The sequence below is a fragment of the Stegostoma tigrinum genome, chromosome 30 (assembly GCF_030684315.1).
Source record: "Stegostoma tigrinum isolate sSteTig4 chromosome 30, sSteTig4.hap1, whole genome shotgun sequence".
Classification (NCBI taxonomy): Eukaryota; Metazoa; Chordata; class Chondrichthyes; order Orectolobiformes; family Stegostomatidae; genus Stegostoma; species Stegostoma tigrinum.
In genome coordinates this window covers 3,727,664-3,743,316 of record NC_081383.1, presented here as the reverse complement: position 1 = coordinate 3,743,316, position 15,653 = coordinate 3,727,664, and the positions used below count along the sequence as shown (strand labels likewise).

The 15,653-nt window shown below is 44.6% G+C and overlaps 1 protein-coding gene and 1 long non-coding RNA gene across 2 annotated transcripts in view; one reads left to right on the top strand and one right to left on the bottom strand.

Moving 5' to 3' along the window:
- Nucleotides 1-15,653, bottom strand: part of LOC132206099 (uncharacterized) — a 31,705-nt gene that overhangs the window by 11,335 nt on the left and 4,717 nt on the right. The gene's annotated exons all lie outside the window — the stretch shown is intronic.
- The window catches only part of LOC125465682 (hemicentin-2-like), a 29,827-nt gene continuing 16,409 nt past the window's right edge, over nucleotides 2,236-15,653 (top strand). Inside the window, exons 1-4 of the mRNA XM_048559414.2 lie at nucleotides 2,236-2,393; nucleotides 10,299-10,399; nucleotides 11,078-11,158; nucleotides 13,580-13,858. Coding sequence (XP_048415371.1) covers nucleotides 10,369-10,399; nucleotides 11,078-11,158; nucleotides 13,580-13,858 — 391 coding nt within the window. The 5' untranslated portion in view covers nucleotides 2,236-2,393; nucleotides 10,299-10,368. The remainder of the gene's footprint in view (nucleotides 2,394-10,298; nucleotides 10,400-11,077; nucleotides 11,159-13,579; nucleotides 13,859-15,653) is intronic.

Below are 15,653 nucleotides of genomic sequence, written 5' to 3'. Positions count from 1 at the left end.
GCAAGCATGAAATGAAAAGAATGATGTACCGTTATGACATAAGGTAGGTGAAAGTTCCTGTGGAGAATACTCAACAATATGGATTGGTCGGGCAGAATGGCCTGTTTTTATGCTGCAGTCAGTTTTGGTATCCTTCTCCAAATTCAAAAAAAACTTGACAATTGTTCAGTATTTTGTATAAAGCGGATTCTAGTGAGTACCATAAAACAGAACAAAGAAAATCTCTGATGAAGGGTCTAGGTCCGAAATGTCAGCTTTTGTGCTTCTGAGATGCTGCTTGGCCTGCTGTGTTCCTCCAGCTCCACAGTTATCGAAGAAAATCCCCTGTCTGTTATGCATTACAATGAATGTGTTCAAAATTATCAAAGGCATGAGGACTAGATAAGGGAAATTATTCCAGTGCTCGGCAAGTCAGGAATCAAAATGCTAATCCTAGGTAACTGGCAAAAGAAGCTGTTGAGAATTTTTTTATTTGAAAGTGCTGCCTGAGATGGACTACCTGAAAGAGTAGTGAAATGGTTTAAGGTGGTGGCTGACCATCATTTTCTCAAGGGCACCTAGGACAGGCAATAAATGCTGCTGTTGCCCACATTTCATGACAGAATAAAAAGCCCAAATCAATTAGGACCTTGAACATACTTTTGGGGGGGGGGGGTGTTGCAGGGAGAGGTGGGATAAAAACTAAATTGCAAGTCAATGATAGAGTGTGGAGAGTGGACTGAATTGACAGCTCACTCAGTAAATAACTCTGGTTTCGGGGTACACACTTTACCTACTGGCCTGTTTGCTCTTGTTTCAATGCAATATTGACAGAGTACTGCACTGTTGGCTGAATGGAAAAGATTCTCCTTCAACTAATGTCACTGAAACAGATAATTTGGTTGTTATCACATGGCTGCTTGTAGAAACTGGTTTTGAGCAGAGGGCCTGTAGCATTATCTGAAATAAACTGAAGTTTTAGAAGTATTTTAGTGTAAGTGCACCTCAAGATTGGTAATGGTATGAAAATATTTTCAAATTTGTTTGTGGAATTAGGAATTGCTGGCTGGGCTAGCATTTAATGCCAGTCTCTTGATATCCTGGAGGTGGTAGTGGCTGTCTTGAACCACTAGTCCATTTGTTAGGTTAATGTTAAACCAAAATCCTGTTCATGTTCCAAAGGTTTTCCATTATGCAAATTGAAGAAAGGTAGAATGTTCTAGTTATATTAACCATCCATTGATCTTGCTGTACGTGGAAACCTTCTAGTGACTACCTACTTAATAGAGGTAGTTCTCCTATAATGCAGTAGTTGTTCTTGTGTGTCCTTGTGCTGTAGAAAATCATTGTTGAAAATTATGTAATAGGGAGGTCGCTATGGTAAATTGCTATAACTCACTTGTGTTACCTAAACAGCGTTCACTATTCAGCTCAATTGTGTTCCAGCCAATTTGATTTAATGAAACACACTATAACATAACTACCTGAAATGTATTTAAAATTATCCACTGCAAAGTATTGTTGAGATGTTTTACAACTGAGTGTTTTCTTTAAATCAGGATCATTCAGATGTCTTTTCATATTTGAAAGCAGCACTGATCTACTATTTCAGTATTTCAATCCATAATAACTGTATCTTGCCTGACACATATTATCAAATCTGTGCAAACACTTTTCAAATTACATCTGAACAGTGTCTATAATGTTCATCTGCAAAAAGCTTTTGCCTTTGGAGTAATGTCAGTAATGAAGGCACATTACCAATTTAATCTAGTTCTTTGCAAGTAAAAGTGTAGCAAAAGTCTGTTTGAGAGCATTGATCTGTGGCCCAGTTTGGAACCAGATGACTTCTGTCTAAAATCTCACAATGTTATTGGCTTCAAGATGCAAATGTACTTTTATGACCTAACTCAGTTTTTACACAGGAAGGTCCCAGGCAGAGAGCAAGTAAATCAATGTTCAGTTAACCATGCTTTGCTAGTGTTATCTGAATGACAAATGTTGACTGAGAAAGTCCCTGATCTTAAGAAATGCTTGGCAATCTTTCAACAGCTATCTTAACTACTGGTGGGAAACTTGGTTCAAGGACTACTTGCAAGTTGACCAGGGGAGTAATGTAGTGTTACATTGATGAATATTAACCGAGATCTGGACCCGATGATCCAAGGCCATGAGTTCACATTGTGTCTCCTCAGCTGGAGAATTGAGATTTATTTTAAAAGAGAAAAGTTGACAACTGTGATGGCATGAAGCTGTTGAATTACTGTAAAAGCTCAGTTCAGTAATGTCAGCTTGGGAAATGAATCTGCTTTTTGTGACTGACCTTTTATAGGTGTTTTAGTCAACCAGTTCAGAGATGTCATGCCACACCTTTCAAGCAGGTGGGGCTTGAACCTAGATCATGTAGCCCAGAGGTAAGAACACTGTCACTGCATCACCAAACCCTGATGTTTCTTGTAACTAGCAATTAACTTTGCAAAACCATGATTTAAAATGTGGAATGCAGATGAAATTATTGGCTTGCATGCTGCTAGAGCACCACAGCACTATAGCTGACTCAGCTGCCCTGTGCTGTGGTCACGCAAGCCACTCTGTTGTGCTTTGCATGTCTTAAAGCCAATGGGGGATGTGCAATTATGATTGCCAGCAATATCCAAATCCTGGGAATGAGTGCAAAACAAATAAATTTGTTCCCTTGTCATCATAGGATCCCAACAAGTACACACCAACCCTCCGAGCATCCCACCCAGACCTATCCCCCGTAAGCTACCTAATGTATACATCACTGCACATTATGGGAAATTTAGCAAGGCCAATCCACCTGGCCTGCACGTCTTTGGACTGTGGGAGGAAACCCACACAGACATAGAGACAATGTGCAAACTCCACATAGGCAGTCACCCAAGGGTGGAGTTGAAGTTGGGTGCCTGGCACTGTGAGGCAGCATGGCTAACCACTATGCCATGCTGAAAGAAGTGAGCTCATGACGAAGCTCCTGCAAATTTGGTCAAAATGGGAATTGAACCCATGATGGTGTTATTAACACCATGCTCCAACTATCTGAGCTAACAGACCCATGTGTACCAATGCTGTGTTAGTTTATGTGAAGGTAGTTTGCCTGTATCCTTCAGTTGTCCCAGGATTTGTGGTCTTGATCATCATTCTCAATGTCGACCATCACTCAAGTGGATAGACTAGACTGGGTTGTGAACAATTTTTGTCGCCTTGTCTAAGGAAAGATACTGGTATTGGAGACACTTCAGAGAGAGTTCATGAGCCCAATCTCTGGTATGGAGGTACTGCCTTCTGTAGCGAGGAAGAATAAGTTGAGCTTGTAGTGATTGGAGTTTAGAATGTGGGGAGATTTTATTGAAACATTGAAGATTCTTGGGGTCTAGACAGGGCATATGTGGAGGCATTATTCTGATGATGTCCCTCTGGTCCTAGATTCTCCCACAGGAGTAAAGGGTCACCCAGTTATGATCAGGATGCGGGCAGTGAATCTACATCATTCTTTACTGCAGAGGGCTGTCAAAGATGGGTCTTTGCATGTATTCAAGGCCAAATTAGATGGTTAGTCAGTAAGGGAATTGAGGATTATGGGGAAAGGCAGGAAGTGAAATCTGGGGGTAACAGATCAGTCTTGAATCCCTTGATAAAGTGGAATCAATGGGCTTCTCCTTTGTCTTTGGTTGTGAAGCAGTCATTACTTTGAGTTGCAGCAGGATATTAAATCAGTGTCTGTTTAAATTGGAGGTCTTGAATTGCAATCTCATTCTGTTTGCTCATTTTCCCCTTGCTCCAGTATAGGCTTGCAGGTGTGCTGCACTGTTGGAAAATGGCATATTTCAGGTAAAACATCAAAGCAAGGCCCCTTCTGCTCTATCACAGAGGTAGAAGATGACAATGTATTTTCTGAAGGAGAATGGGAATTCTGTGATCTTCTGCACCGGCTTGTCACTGAAGTCAAATCTCCAGTTATCAACGCAATTCTGTTTGTTCAAATTGGAAGCCATAGTTTCGGAATGTAAACAGTGACTGCACACCTAAAATGATTGGCTATAAAGCTCTGAGATCTGAAGATGCTGTAGAACTGTACATTTTTAAATAATATTTCTCTTAAACAAAGTAACATGAGAAGTAGAAGCAGGTGTATGCTATCTGGCCCATCAAGCTTCAAGACCTTCAATAAGATCATGGCTGATCTTTTCATGGACTTAGCTCCATCTGCCTGCCTGTTCATCCTAACCTTAATTCCTTTACTGTTCAAAAACTTATTTATCTTTGCCTTTAAAAACATTCAACAAGGTAGCCTCAACTCTTTCATTTGGGCAAGGAATTCCACAGATCAGCATGTGTTAGTATCTCCTTTTGATGCCTGAAAGCAATGTTGAGACCTCCCATGGTCACACCCTCCCAAGTGACTACCCCAATGCTGTTAGCTGTAGGATCTGTCATGCAGATGGGACAGGCATACCTGGAGATGGCAGTGGAAAAGTTTGGCATCTTGGCTATGAAGTGTCATTTAGTGAGCATAGTTATTGCAGCTTGTTTCTTGTTGATAGTATGGTTCCCTCACTTTTTGCCTCGAGCCCAATGTTGGCTTGGCGGATTGGGTGGGTGGGGTGGCTGGCGGGGGGTGGTGGGGGGGGGGTGCGAAATGTGTGGGGGCGAACTTTGAAGGCTGTGCCATTGCCGTTTAATCTGTCTAGTTTCATCTTTATCCAGTATGACTGTGATAGTTTGATACAGCTGAGGATTGTTAGGCCAGTCCAGGGTCGGTCACCATATCAGTGGCTTTGTGATTCATTTCTATTCTGTCAATGCCAAGTGACAATTGAGTGTCAGCAACAGTGGTCACTTGGACCTGCAGAGGAAAAGGGAAAGTTAGTTTCCATAAATTGCACATTTGTGGAATTAGTCTCCTGACAGGATGTCATGTTGAATATCCCTGCCTCATGTTTGAAAAGCTTTCCGAAACACTGGCCAAAGGTTAAAGACTGGGAAGTTGATCATTGTCAAGCAAGGATCAGTGTTAACAAACAATTGTTCATACCTTCAATATTTTTTAAAAAGATGTTATTATTCTTAAGTTGAAAAGGAGAAGGATGTAATTAAGGGGAATTTTTTAACAATAGACAAAATGCTTACATTTACTGTAAATCCATTTCTGACCTATCTATCTATAATCTGTAGCTGACTTTATTGTTTTTCCTTCTCCTCTCCATCTGATTTTTAAGCCTCTGACCCCTCTGTAAATGACAACCTCAGGCTCTCCATGCTGTTTATGTTACATTACACTGTCAGGTGGGCTTGGAGAGTGGAATAACTTCAGGTACTGGCACAAGACCCTGTCCTTCGCAGATGGAAAACACACAATGCCTGTTTCAGCTTGACAAAATGAGTGATGGCTGTAATAAAGTAAAGAACTGTGGATTTTGGAAATCGGAAACTGAAATACAAATTGCTGGTAGTATTTAGCAGAATTTGTGGAGAGAGCTCAGTTAAATCTTTGAGTCAGAGAACCTTCTCCAGAACTGATAGTAGTAAAGGAAAGGTGGGATATCTACTGCAGATGTTTTGGTGTAGGGTGGGGGGAGAGTGGGTAGGAGTGATTATTGGAGACAGAACCCAGAGAGAGAGGGAAAAAGGGGATGGGTGATGGTACAGTGGGGAGAAAGGAAAGCTAACAATGAGGGCCATATGTAGGTGAAAGTGGGTTGATGGTGCTGAAATGACAGGGTCTGGGCTCTAGGTGAAAGATCTGGTGGAGTTTTGGTTCTAAAGTTGTTGAAGTCTGCAGGTTCCCTCAGTATGAAACGGGAGGCTGTACTCCCAGCTTGTACTACACACTTTGGAAAACTGTCGTAGCATTTTTCTGGCTCTTTTCTCAGACCAATGTCTGAGGCATCCTGCCTGGTTTAAATTTTAAGCAAGGTGTGACATTTAAGTATCGATCATCATCAGACAGATGCATTCTTCATGGAACCAAGAAGATCCACTTGTCAAACCAATCAGCAGTTTCTTTCATACAGTACGCATTTTTACTTTGGGAATTCTTGTAAATCTTCCTGATCAGCATAAGACAAAATGGTTTGGTAAAACGAGCCTTTTTTTCAGTAATATAAATTATTGAAGCATCTTCTGTCAACATTGCCCAAGATCTTAAAGGTACCCAGCCCTTGACAACAGCAGCAATATCTCATGTTTTTAACATATATTAAAACATGTCAAGTGGTGCACAGCAAAAAGATATACTGACCTGCTATATATCCAACTAACATTGAGCTTCAGTGGAACACGACAGGGTCAGAGTGGTAGCAAGATGTAGAATTAAAATATCGAACAAATGGCAAGTTTAGAGTCATGTTTGTGGTCTAAACAGAGATGAATTCCTCAAAACAATCTCATTGTCTCCATTTGTTCTTCACTATGAAGAGACCACATTCTGTATGTGAAAGAGGTAAATCACTCTTTCACCTGGTTGACGTGTTCACTGCGTTTGGATAATGAGAAGGAGATGGTGAAAGGCCAAATGTGTGATCCTGGAGTTACATGGAAAGCTTCAGTTGGGGGTGGGGGCCAGAAAAGTGGAGAAGAGGGTTTGTTAGGAGGGTTGTTGTGGTGTAGAGCTGTGCGATGTCACATTGACAGTGGTATGGACCAAGAGGGAACAGGGAACAGCACCTCCGGGAGAATGGAAATAGTGTGTTTGGCTGTGGTGCTATGCCAGGCACGGTGTGAATGGGAGAGGAGGATTCATGGAAAATAAGGGCTGGTGAGGAACAAAGCGAGCACCATTGTGGCATCAACATATAGAGGGCTCCAGGCAAACAGTTCACCATTTCCTGAAAGTAGCAACACAAGTGGATCACGTGGTTGAGAAGATGCATGGCATGCTTGTCTTCATTGGTCAGGCCATAGGGTATAAAAATTGGCAAGTCATGTTACAGCTGTACAGAACATGCGACATATTTGGAATATTCCAGTCACCATACTGGACAAAGGATGTGGAGGGTTTGGAGAGGGTGCAGAAACCATTTACCAAATTGTTGCCTGTTTGGAGGGTATTAGCCAAGAGAAGAGATTGGACAAACTTGAAGGTCAAAGGATGGGGTGGTGACCTGATAGAAGCTTACAAAAATAAGCATGGATAAATTGAATGTTTAGATTTTTTTTCCCCCAAGGCAGAAATATCAAACACTGAGGGACGTAGGTTTAAGGTAAAAAGGGGGGTAAGTTTAAGGCAGATGTGAGGCAAGTTTTTTTTAAAGAGGGTAATATTTGCCTGGGATGTGCTAACAGAGGACTTGGTGAAGACCAATCAAAAAGCAACTTTTAAGAGCTATCGTGACAGTTAAGCCAATAGGCATGGGATAGAGGGGTAGGAACAGCGTGGAGGCAAAAAGCTTTTACTTCAGAAAGGCATCGCCTGTTGGTGCAGGAGGGCAAAGGGTCTGTGCTGTTTATTTTTGGGATCTGGCAGGGAGGAGAAGGGGCAGCTCGTGGGGTCCTGATAATATCACTGGCCTCTCCGCCTGATCAGTCCGGGCTCATGCTCCAAATAAATGGATTCAAATGCCACCAAAGAAGCTTTTCCAATTAACTCCATTAATGAGAAACACTGGCAATGGGGAAGCAGAACTAGCCTCGGTGATGTGAAACTGCTTTCCAGAGCTGCAAACAATGACGAATGATGTATTGTCATGTACCTCAAGTGAAAAGTGTTCTGTCGCCACAATCTGGTGCCATTTGGAGGACTTCACTGAGAGTCACTGTCAATGCCGCTCTGCCCTCCATGTGCTATCGTTCACCGACCACTGCTGCAGTATGACTCAGCATTGCTGGCTGCCTTCTCCTCATCTCTAACTGCCTCCCAGCTAGTTTCCCATGGCTGGGCATGTCATGTAGGAAGCACTGGTATAGACACTTGCTTCACCAAACAATAACTAAACATATGCACTTTGGGATGTGAGAAATGTTTCAACAATATGAGAACTTCCTTTGTATAGGAACCCAACTGTTTACACTCCCTCTTGTAGCATTTCAACTTTTCATTGTGTCTCTCAGATCCCTCTATCGCCTCACCCTCACTGTCTCTGTAACCGAACATAAAGAACTGCAAGACGCTGAAAATGTGGGTGTGACTCAAGTTAACTATTTTCTCTCTAAACATGTTGAGTTTTTCCAGCAATTTGTTTTTCTGTTTATAATGTCTTCTCCACCCCATGCGATCTCTGCAGTGCTGAGCATCCCAATTTTAATGCTGTGAGGCTGGATGAACACAGCAGGCCAAGCAACATCTCAGGAGCACCACTTCCTACAGACTAAGGGGGTGGCCATGGGCATCCGCATGGGCCCCAGCTATGCCTGCCTCTTTGTAGGTTACGTGGAACAGTCCCTCTTCCGCACCTACACAGGTCCCAAACCCCACCTCTTCCTCCGGTACATTGACTGTATCGGCGCCGCCTCTTGCTCCCCAGAGGAGCTCGAACAGTTCATCCACTTCACCAACACCTTCCACCCCAACCTTCAGTTCACCTGGGCCATCTCCAGCACATCCCTCACCTTCCTGGACCTCTCAGTCTCCATCTCAGGCAACCAGCTTGTAACTGATGTCCATTTCAAGCCCACCGACTCCCACAGCTACCTAGAATACACCTCCTCCCACCCACCCTCCTGCAAAAATTCCATCCCCTATTCCCAATTCCTCCGCCTCCGCCACATCTACTCCCACGATAAGACATTCCACTCCCGCACATCCCAGATGTCCAAGTTCTTCAAGGACCGCAACTTTCCCCCCACAGTGATCGAGAACGCCCTTGACCACGTCTCCCGTATTTCCCGCAACACATCCCTCACACCCCGCCCCCGCCACAATCGCCCAAAGAGGATCCCCCTCGTTCTCACACACCACCCCACCAACCTCCGGATACAACGCATCATCCTCCGACACTTCCGCCATCTACAATCCGACCCCACCACCCAAGACATTTTTCCATCCCCACCCCTGTCTGCTTTCCGGAGAGACCACTCTCTCTGTGACTCCCTTGTTCGCTCCACACTGCACTCCAACCCCACCACACCTGGCACCTTCCCCTGCAACCGCAGGAAATGTTACACTTGCCCCCACACCTCCTCCCTCACCCCTATCCGAGGCCCCAAGATGACATTCCACATTAAGCAGAGGTTCACCTGCACATCTGCCAATGTGGTATACTGCATCCACTGTACCCGGTGCGGCTTCCTCTACATTGGGGAAACCAAGCGAAGGCTTGGGGACCGCTTTGCAGAACACCTCTGCTCAGTTCGCAACAAACAACTGCACTTCCCAGTCGCAAACCATTTCCACTCCCCCTCCCATTCTTTAGATGACATGTGCATCATGGGCCTCCTGCAATGCCACAATGATGCCACCCAAAGGTTGCAGGAACAGCAACTCATATTCTGCCTGGGAACCCTGCAGCCTAATGGTATCAATGTGGACTTCACCAGTTTCAAAATCTCCCCTTCCCCCACCGCATCCCTAAACCAGCCCAGTTTGTCCCCTCCCCCCACTGCACCACACAACCAGCCCAGCTCTTCCCCTCCACCCACTGCATCCCAAAACCAGTCCAACCTGTCTCTGCTTCCCTAACCTGTTCTTCCTCTCACCCCAAGCCGCACCCCCATCTCCTACATACTAACCTTATCCCACCTCCTTGACCTGTCCATCTTCCCTGGACTGACCTATCCCCTCCCTACCTCCCCACCTATACTCTCCTCTCCACCTATCTTCTTTTCTCTCCATCTTCGGTCCGCCTCCCCCTCTCTCCCTATTTATTCCAGAACCCTCTCCCCATCCCCCTCTCTGATGAAGGGTCTAGGCCCGAAACGTCAGCTTTTGTGCTCCTGAGATGCTGCTTGGCCTGCTGTGTTCATCCAGCCTCACGTTTTTATTATCTCGGATTCTCCAGCATCTGCAGTTCCCATTATCACTGAAACAATTTAGATTTGCATAGCACCCTTTGCATAGTATACTCCCCTGCCCCCCCCCTCCCCACAAGGCATTTCCCAGAATGCTGATAATTTGGCACTGAGTTATTTGAGAAGATATTAAGACATTACCAAAAGCTTAGGCCATGAAGTAGTATTTAAAAGGGCACATGGAAGGAGAAGAGAGACAGGGAAAGAGGGATAGTGTCAGAGGAATGGAAATGGGTGTCATCCATTGGATGGACAGAGGTATCTCAGAGTTGGAGGAAGTTACAGAAATGGAGAGGTGAAGTCAAAAATGGAAATGTTAAAATTGATATAATCTCTGCGTTCACATGGATCAGAAAGAAGAGGACGAGGTGTAGGATCCACTGCAAGATGTGATGCAAGCAGCAGAGTTTTGACTGAAGAGAAATGCATGTGGAGTGGCAAATGGAAATCAAAGGTAAAGTTACCACAGTCTTACCAGTCTTGCCTCCTCATGACAGGGAGAGAGAAAACTGGTGCTGGCTTAACCTGAGGGTCACCACACCTTAGGCAAGGACAGAGGTTGTGAAGGAGAGCCCTTTGGGGGAAACCTCAGCCAGTGCAGGAATGAACCCACACTTTTGTGTTACTGCACATCACATAGTGGCTCTCCAGCCAACTGCGCTAACCAGCCCCCAAGATGGAAGTATTAGAATCACAAAGTTCTGAGGCACCGTGGGATGAGGGATTTCAGCAGCAACAGAGGCAGGGGTGTATTTGGATGATATTAGGATAGAATTCCTCACACAAAGGGTGTTAGACATTTAAACCCCACCCCACAAAATCTGTTGAGGCTAGTTGGTGGGGGAGACTCAGAACAGACAATACAATTGGCAGTGACAGCTTTATGTTGCAACCCTTTTCCTTCCAGGAAAAGATCGAAGAGTTACATCAGAACTCCATGAATTATTACAGCTCTCAGTTCTGAGACAGAGGGGCAGAGAGAGGGATTGAAACCCTGAGCTGCTCAGGGGGGACACAGGCTACTGTTAATAATTGAAATTCACAGAGAAGCTTCAGCCTAATAGATTTGGGTTTACACAGATATCAGAATTAGAGTGAATGAAGATGGTGTGTTATTTTCCTTAAATAACAGAAATTCCAAACAAAAAGGACCAGATGGGGACAAGAATTGCCTTCCTACTTTTTACTTTCTCTGTACTTATTCAAGATTCTGGTAGGTACTTATAATCTTTTTATCAATTCAAAATCTTTGTTTTCAAAAGAGATATTGATTAACAATATACATATTTTTAAACATTTTAAATTGTAGGGATTTTGTCGAGTTTAGTTGTGCAGAATTTGAGCGAAAAGTGCACTTTATCTTTTGCTGCGAAATATTCAAATGTGTTCACGCGGAACATGTACAACTTGGTGAATACACCCCATAGTCTTTGCATCTTTGCACATTTCAGATGCCTTGTTGAGGACAGGATATTAAAGTTGCAGAGAGTGGACAGCACAGGTCAACAAGAATGAGTCCAAATTTGTAGAATTCAGCCTTAAGGGGACTTAAGATTTCTGAAACTATTTCCACTATTAAGTTAGAATAAATCTAATGCAAGTTTAAAAATATAGTGTTCTGTAAATGAGAGGTTTTGGTGAAAAATATCAGGTTTCTATTGGCTCTGGAACAAATGATGACAGAATGACTAATTGAGAACTTACTAAGTGGGGTCAGAGTTTACAGAACGTAGAATTAGCACAGAGGCTTTTGTTTTGTGCTTTGGGATGCTTTGCTTCCACAAGCGGTTAAAGGTGAAGAATATTGTTTGTTTAAACAAGATGGATAAATATCTGAGCAATAATGAAGGGCCTTTGCAGTAGAACAGGGCAGTGGAGCCAATTTGAGAATATTTGACCAAGCAGAGTGACAAGAATGGCCTTCTCTGTCTTTGAAAATTCCCTCATTTGGTGGATTTAATTTTCTCATTAAGCGCAAGCTAATTGTATAAAAACAAACCCTACCTATTTTCAAGTTTCTTAATTTATTTGGTGAGTGAAAATCCGCAGAGCTAAGTGTTAGCCTCCTTTTATTTGCTGAAGTTAAGAGCGTAAGACACAGGAGCAGAAATTGGGCCATTCGGCCCATTGAATGGCAGAGCAGACTCGATCATGGCTGATAAGTTCCTCAAACCCATTCTCCCACTTTCTCCCTGTAACCCTTGATACTCAGAACCTACCTATCTATCTCAGTCCAGTGCTCAGTCTACAGAAAGAACCCTCTTCTGGGGTGTGGAGTTTGGTTTGTGTCTGTCTGGGAGTTTGAACTGAGGGTCTAGCTGTGGCATGAGACAGTAAAGGGACCCTGGCTGAACCTGACCCTGTTTAGCAAAGACCAGCCTCTCTCTGATAGCTCAGATCCTACCATTGGACTTGGCACCAGGAGCTAGTTGGCAATTCCCATGTTCCCAATTAATGGATCCAAATGAAGTCTGTTGAAGCATTGTGCCCAAGGGAGGTCACTGGATCTGGGGACAGAGAGGTGGTGGTGTGCAGATTGAATGGATTGTTGTAGAGTGGGTAAGTGAGGAGGAGGAAAGAGCATGGATGGTTTTAACCAGCTTGTGTCGCATTTTTATCAATGAGGAGTGTGTGTGTGTGTGTGTGAGAGAGAAGGTGTGAGAGTGTGTGTGGTTTGTAAGGACAGAGGGGAATGGAGGGGTGTAGAGAAGATGGTTCTAGTCATCATGCACTTCATTGGATTCAACAGTCTGTCAACAAGATGAATGTGTTTGTTCATTCATGTACATGGATTTATTGGGCAGAGATAAGTTAAGAGTAATCTACATTGCTGTGGGTTTGGCATCATTCGTGGGCAAGACCAGGTGAGCATGGCAGACTTCCTTCACTAAAAGACCTTCGTGAGCCAGATGGGTTTTCCCCCCTGACAATCGGTAATGGTTTGTTTCATCGTCATCATTAGATTCATAATGCTGAATTTTTAAATATATTATTGAATTCAAATTCCACCATCTGCCAGTGACAGAATTTGAGGCCAGGGGCCGAGAACATTACCTTGGACTTTTCATTAACAGTCTAGTGATAACACCACTAGGCCCCCATTGCTCCTCAGTGTGAGTGTGAGAGCCTTGAGTGTGCTGTGTGTGTCGCTTGCCCGTGTGTGCGTGAGGAATTGTGTCAGACAAGTATACACTGCTAAATTAAAAACTGAAAGAACTGTGGATGCTATAAATCATAAACAAAACCAAAAAGTTCAGCAGGTCTGGTGGCATCTGTGAAGGAAAGAAACAGTTAACGTTTCAGGTGTGGTGACCCTTCCTCAGAACAGACACTGCTGTTCTGCAAACTCTGACTGGGCAGGCGCTGAGGGCTGGAGAAGAGGTTTTTTAAAAAAGACCTTACAGATGCTGGTAATGTGAAATAAATAACAGTGCTGGAGAAACTCAGCAGGTCTGGCAGCATTTGTGGGTCTGGTATGATTTTGTCAGAACACGAGTCTTCTGTAGAATTCACGCAGACAGTGCTTAGAGTGAAGGAAGCTGCCCTCAGTACTGTCCCATTGATTACTGCAGCGGTGTTTTGTGGCAAAGCAAATTCTGTGGTTGACTCAGACCTTTCTTTGTCTGTTCTCCAGCCTTTGTAACCGGGAAGGAAGACATTTTATACATTGCCCCAACGGCTCCTGTTGTGAGTGTGGGCCAGGCGGTGGAGTTGGTCTGTGATGCTCACTGTCCCAACAGCAAGCCCAGCTGGGAGAAAGCCATCGACTCTATGCCTGGGAAAATTACCCATTCCCCTTCGAAGACTGTTCTCCGAATTGACAAAGTGCTAGAATCGTATGAGAATAACTACAGATGTACCACAATGTGCAGGGGAAAGTTCTATTCCAAGGATGTTTATCTAGCAGTTTATTGTAAGTAGTGAAATGTTTGGTAAATTGCAGACAGCCAAGAGGTTAGACAAAAAATATCATTTAAAAACAAACTGCTGGAGAAGGGTCTAGGCCCAAAACGTCAGCTTTTGTGCTCCTGAGATGCTGCTTGGCCTGCTGTGTTCATCCAGCCTCACACTATTATCCTGGTGGAACTCAGCAGGTCTGGCAGCATGTGTGAAGAGAAGGCAGAGTCCAAGCTGATGGATAGAAAAAGGTGGTATCTATGCTGAAGGCAGTAATAAGGGGTACGGGGAAGTGAACAGATGGGCAGAGATGGAGCCCAGAGAGAAAGGAAATGATTGGCAGTCAGAGGGATGGATACTGGTGAACCAGGGTGAAATAAGCTGATATTGGGGATGATAATTGGGTGAGAATGGGTTAGGAGTGCTAAAAGTTGCTCATGTGGAGTGTGGTGCTGGGTGGGTTGGTCGGGGGTGGGGTGGGGGTGTTGTTTAATGACATGAATGCAGGTGCCCAGACCCTAAAACATTGAACTGGAGATTGAGTCCTGAAAGTGTATTCGAATGAGCTTGCTATGTTGTCTACTCATTCAGTGTTTCCTGTTTAACATCCCTGCCCCAGCTTTTCCAAAGAAACAAGCAGGATGGAGCAGAGGGACAGACAGGAACTGAGAGAGGGTCAGAGATGGGTAGCGAAACAGAAGCAAATCTCTGTGAATGCTGGAAACCTGAAATTAAAGTGGAACACACTGAAAATACTCAGCAGCGTCTGTGAAAAGAAACAGCATTAACCTTCCAGTCACTGACTTTTCATCAGAATGATGGTCAAAGCTAAAGGCAGAGAGAAATAATCATTGCCATGGATCTCATGAATAGGTGCAGAGGGGCATAACTGTTCGATGGAGGAAGAAATAGGAAAAGAGACAAACAGAATTATTTTTGTATCAGTGATAATGGGAACTGCAGATGCTGGAAAATCCAAGATAATAAAATGAGAGGCTGGATGAACACAGCAGGCCCAGCAGCATCTCAGGAGCACAAAAGCTGACGTTTCGGGCCTTGACCTTTCATCAGAGAGGCGGATGGGGTGAGGGTTCTGGAATAAATAGGGAGAGAGGGGGAGGTGGACCAAAGATGGAGAGAAAAGAAGATAGGTGGAGAGGAGAGTATAGGTGGGGAGGTAGGGAGGAGATAGGTCAGTCCAGGGAGGGAGGACGGACAGGTCAAGGAGGTGGGATGAGGTTAGCAGCTAGGAGATGGAGGTGCGGCTTGGGGTGGGAGGAAGGGATCGGTGAGAGGAAGAACAGGTTAGGGAGGCAGAGACAGGCTGGACTGGTTTTGGGATGCAGTGGGTGGAGGGGAAGAGCTGGGCTGGTTGTGTGGTGCAGTGGGGGCAGGGGACGAACTGGGCTGGTTTAGGGATGCGGTGGGGGAAGGGGAGATTTTGAAGCTGGTGAAGTCCACATTGAAACCATTGGGCTGCAGGGTTCCCAAGCGGAATATGAGTTGCTGTTCCTGCAACCTTCGGGTGGCATCATTGTGGCACTGCAGGAGGCCCATGATGGACATGTCATCTAAAGAATGGGAGGGGGAGTGGAAATGGTTCGCGACTGGGAGGTGCAGTTGTTTATTGCGAACCGAGCGCAGGTGTTCTGCAAAGCGGTCCCCAAGGCTCCGCTTGTTTTCCCCAATGTAGAGGAAGCCACACCGGGTACAGTGGATGCAGTATACCGCATTGGCAGATGTGCAGGTGAATCTCTGCTTAATATGGAAAGTCATCTTGGGGCCTGGGATAGGGGTGAGGGAGGAGGTGT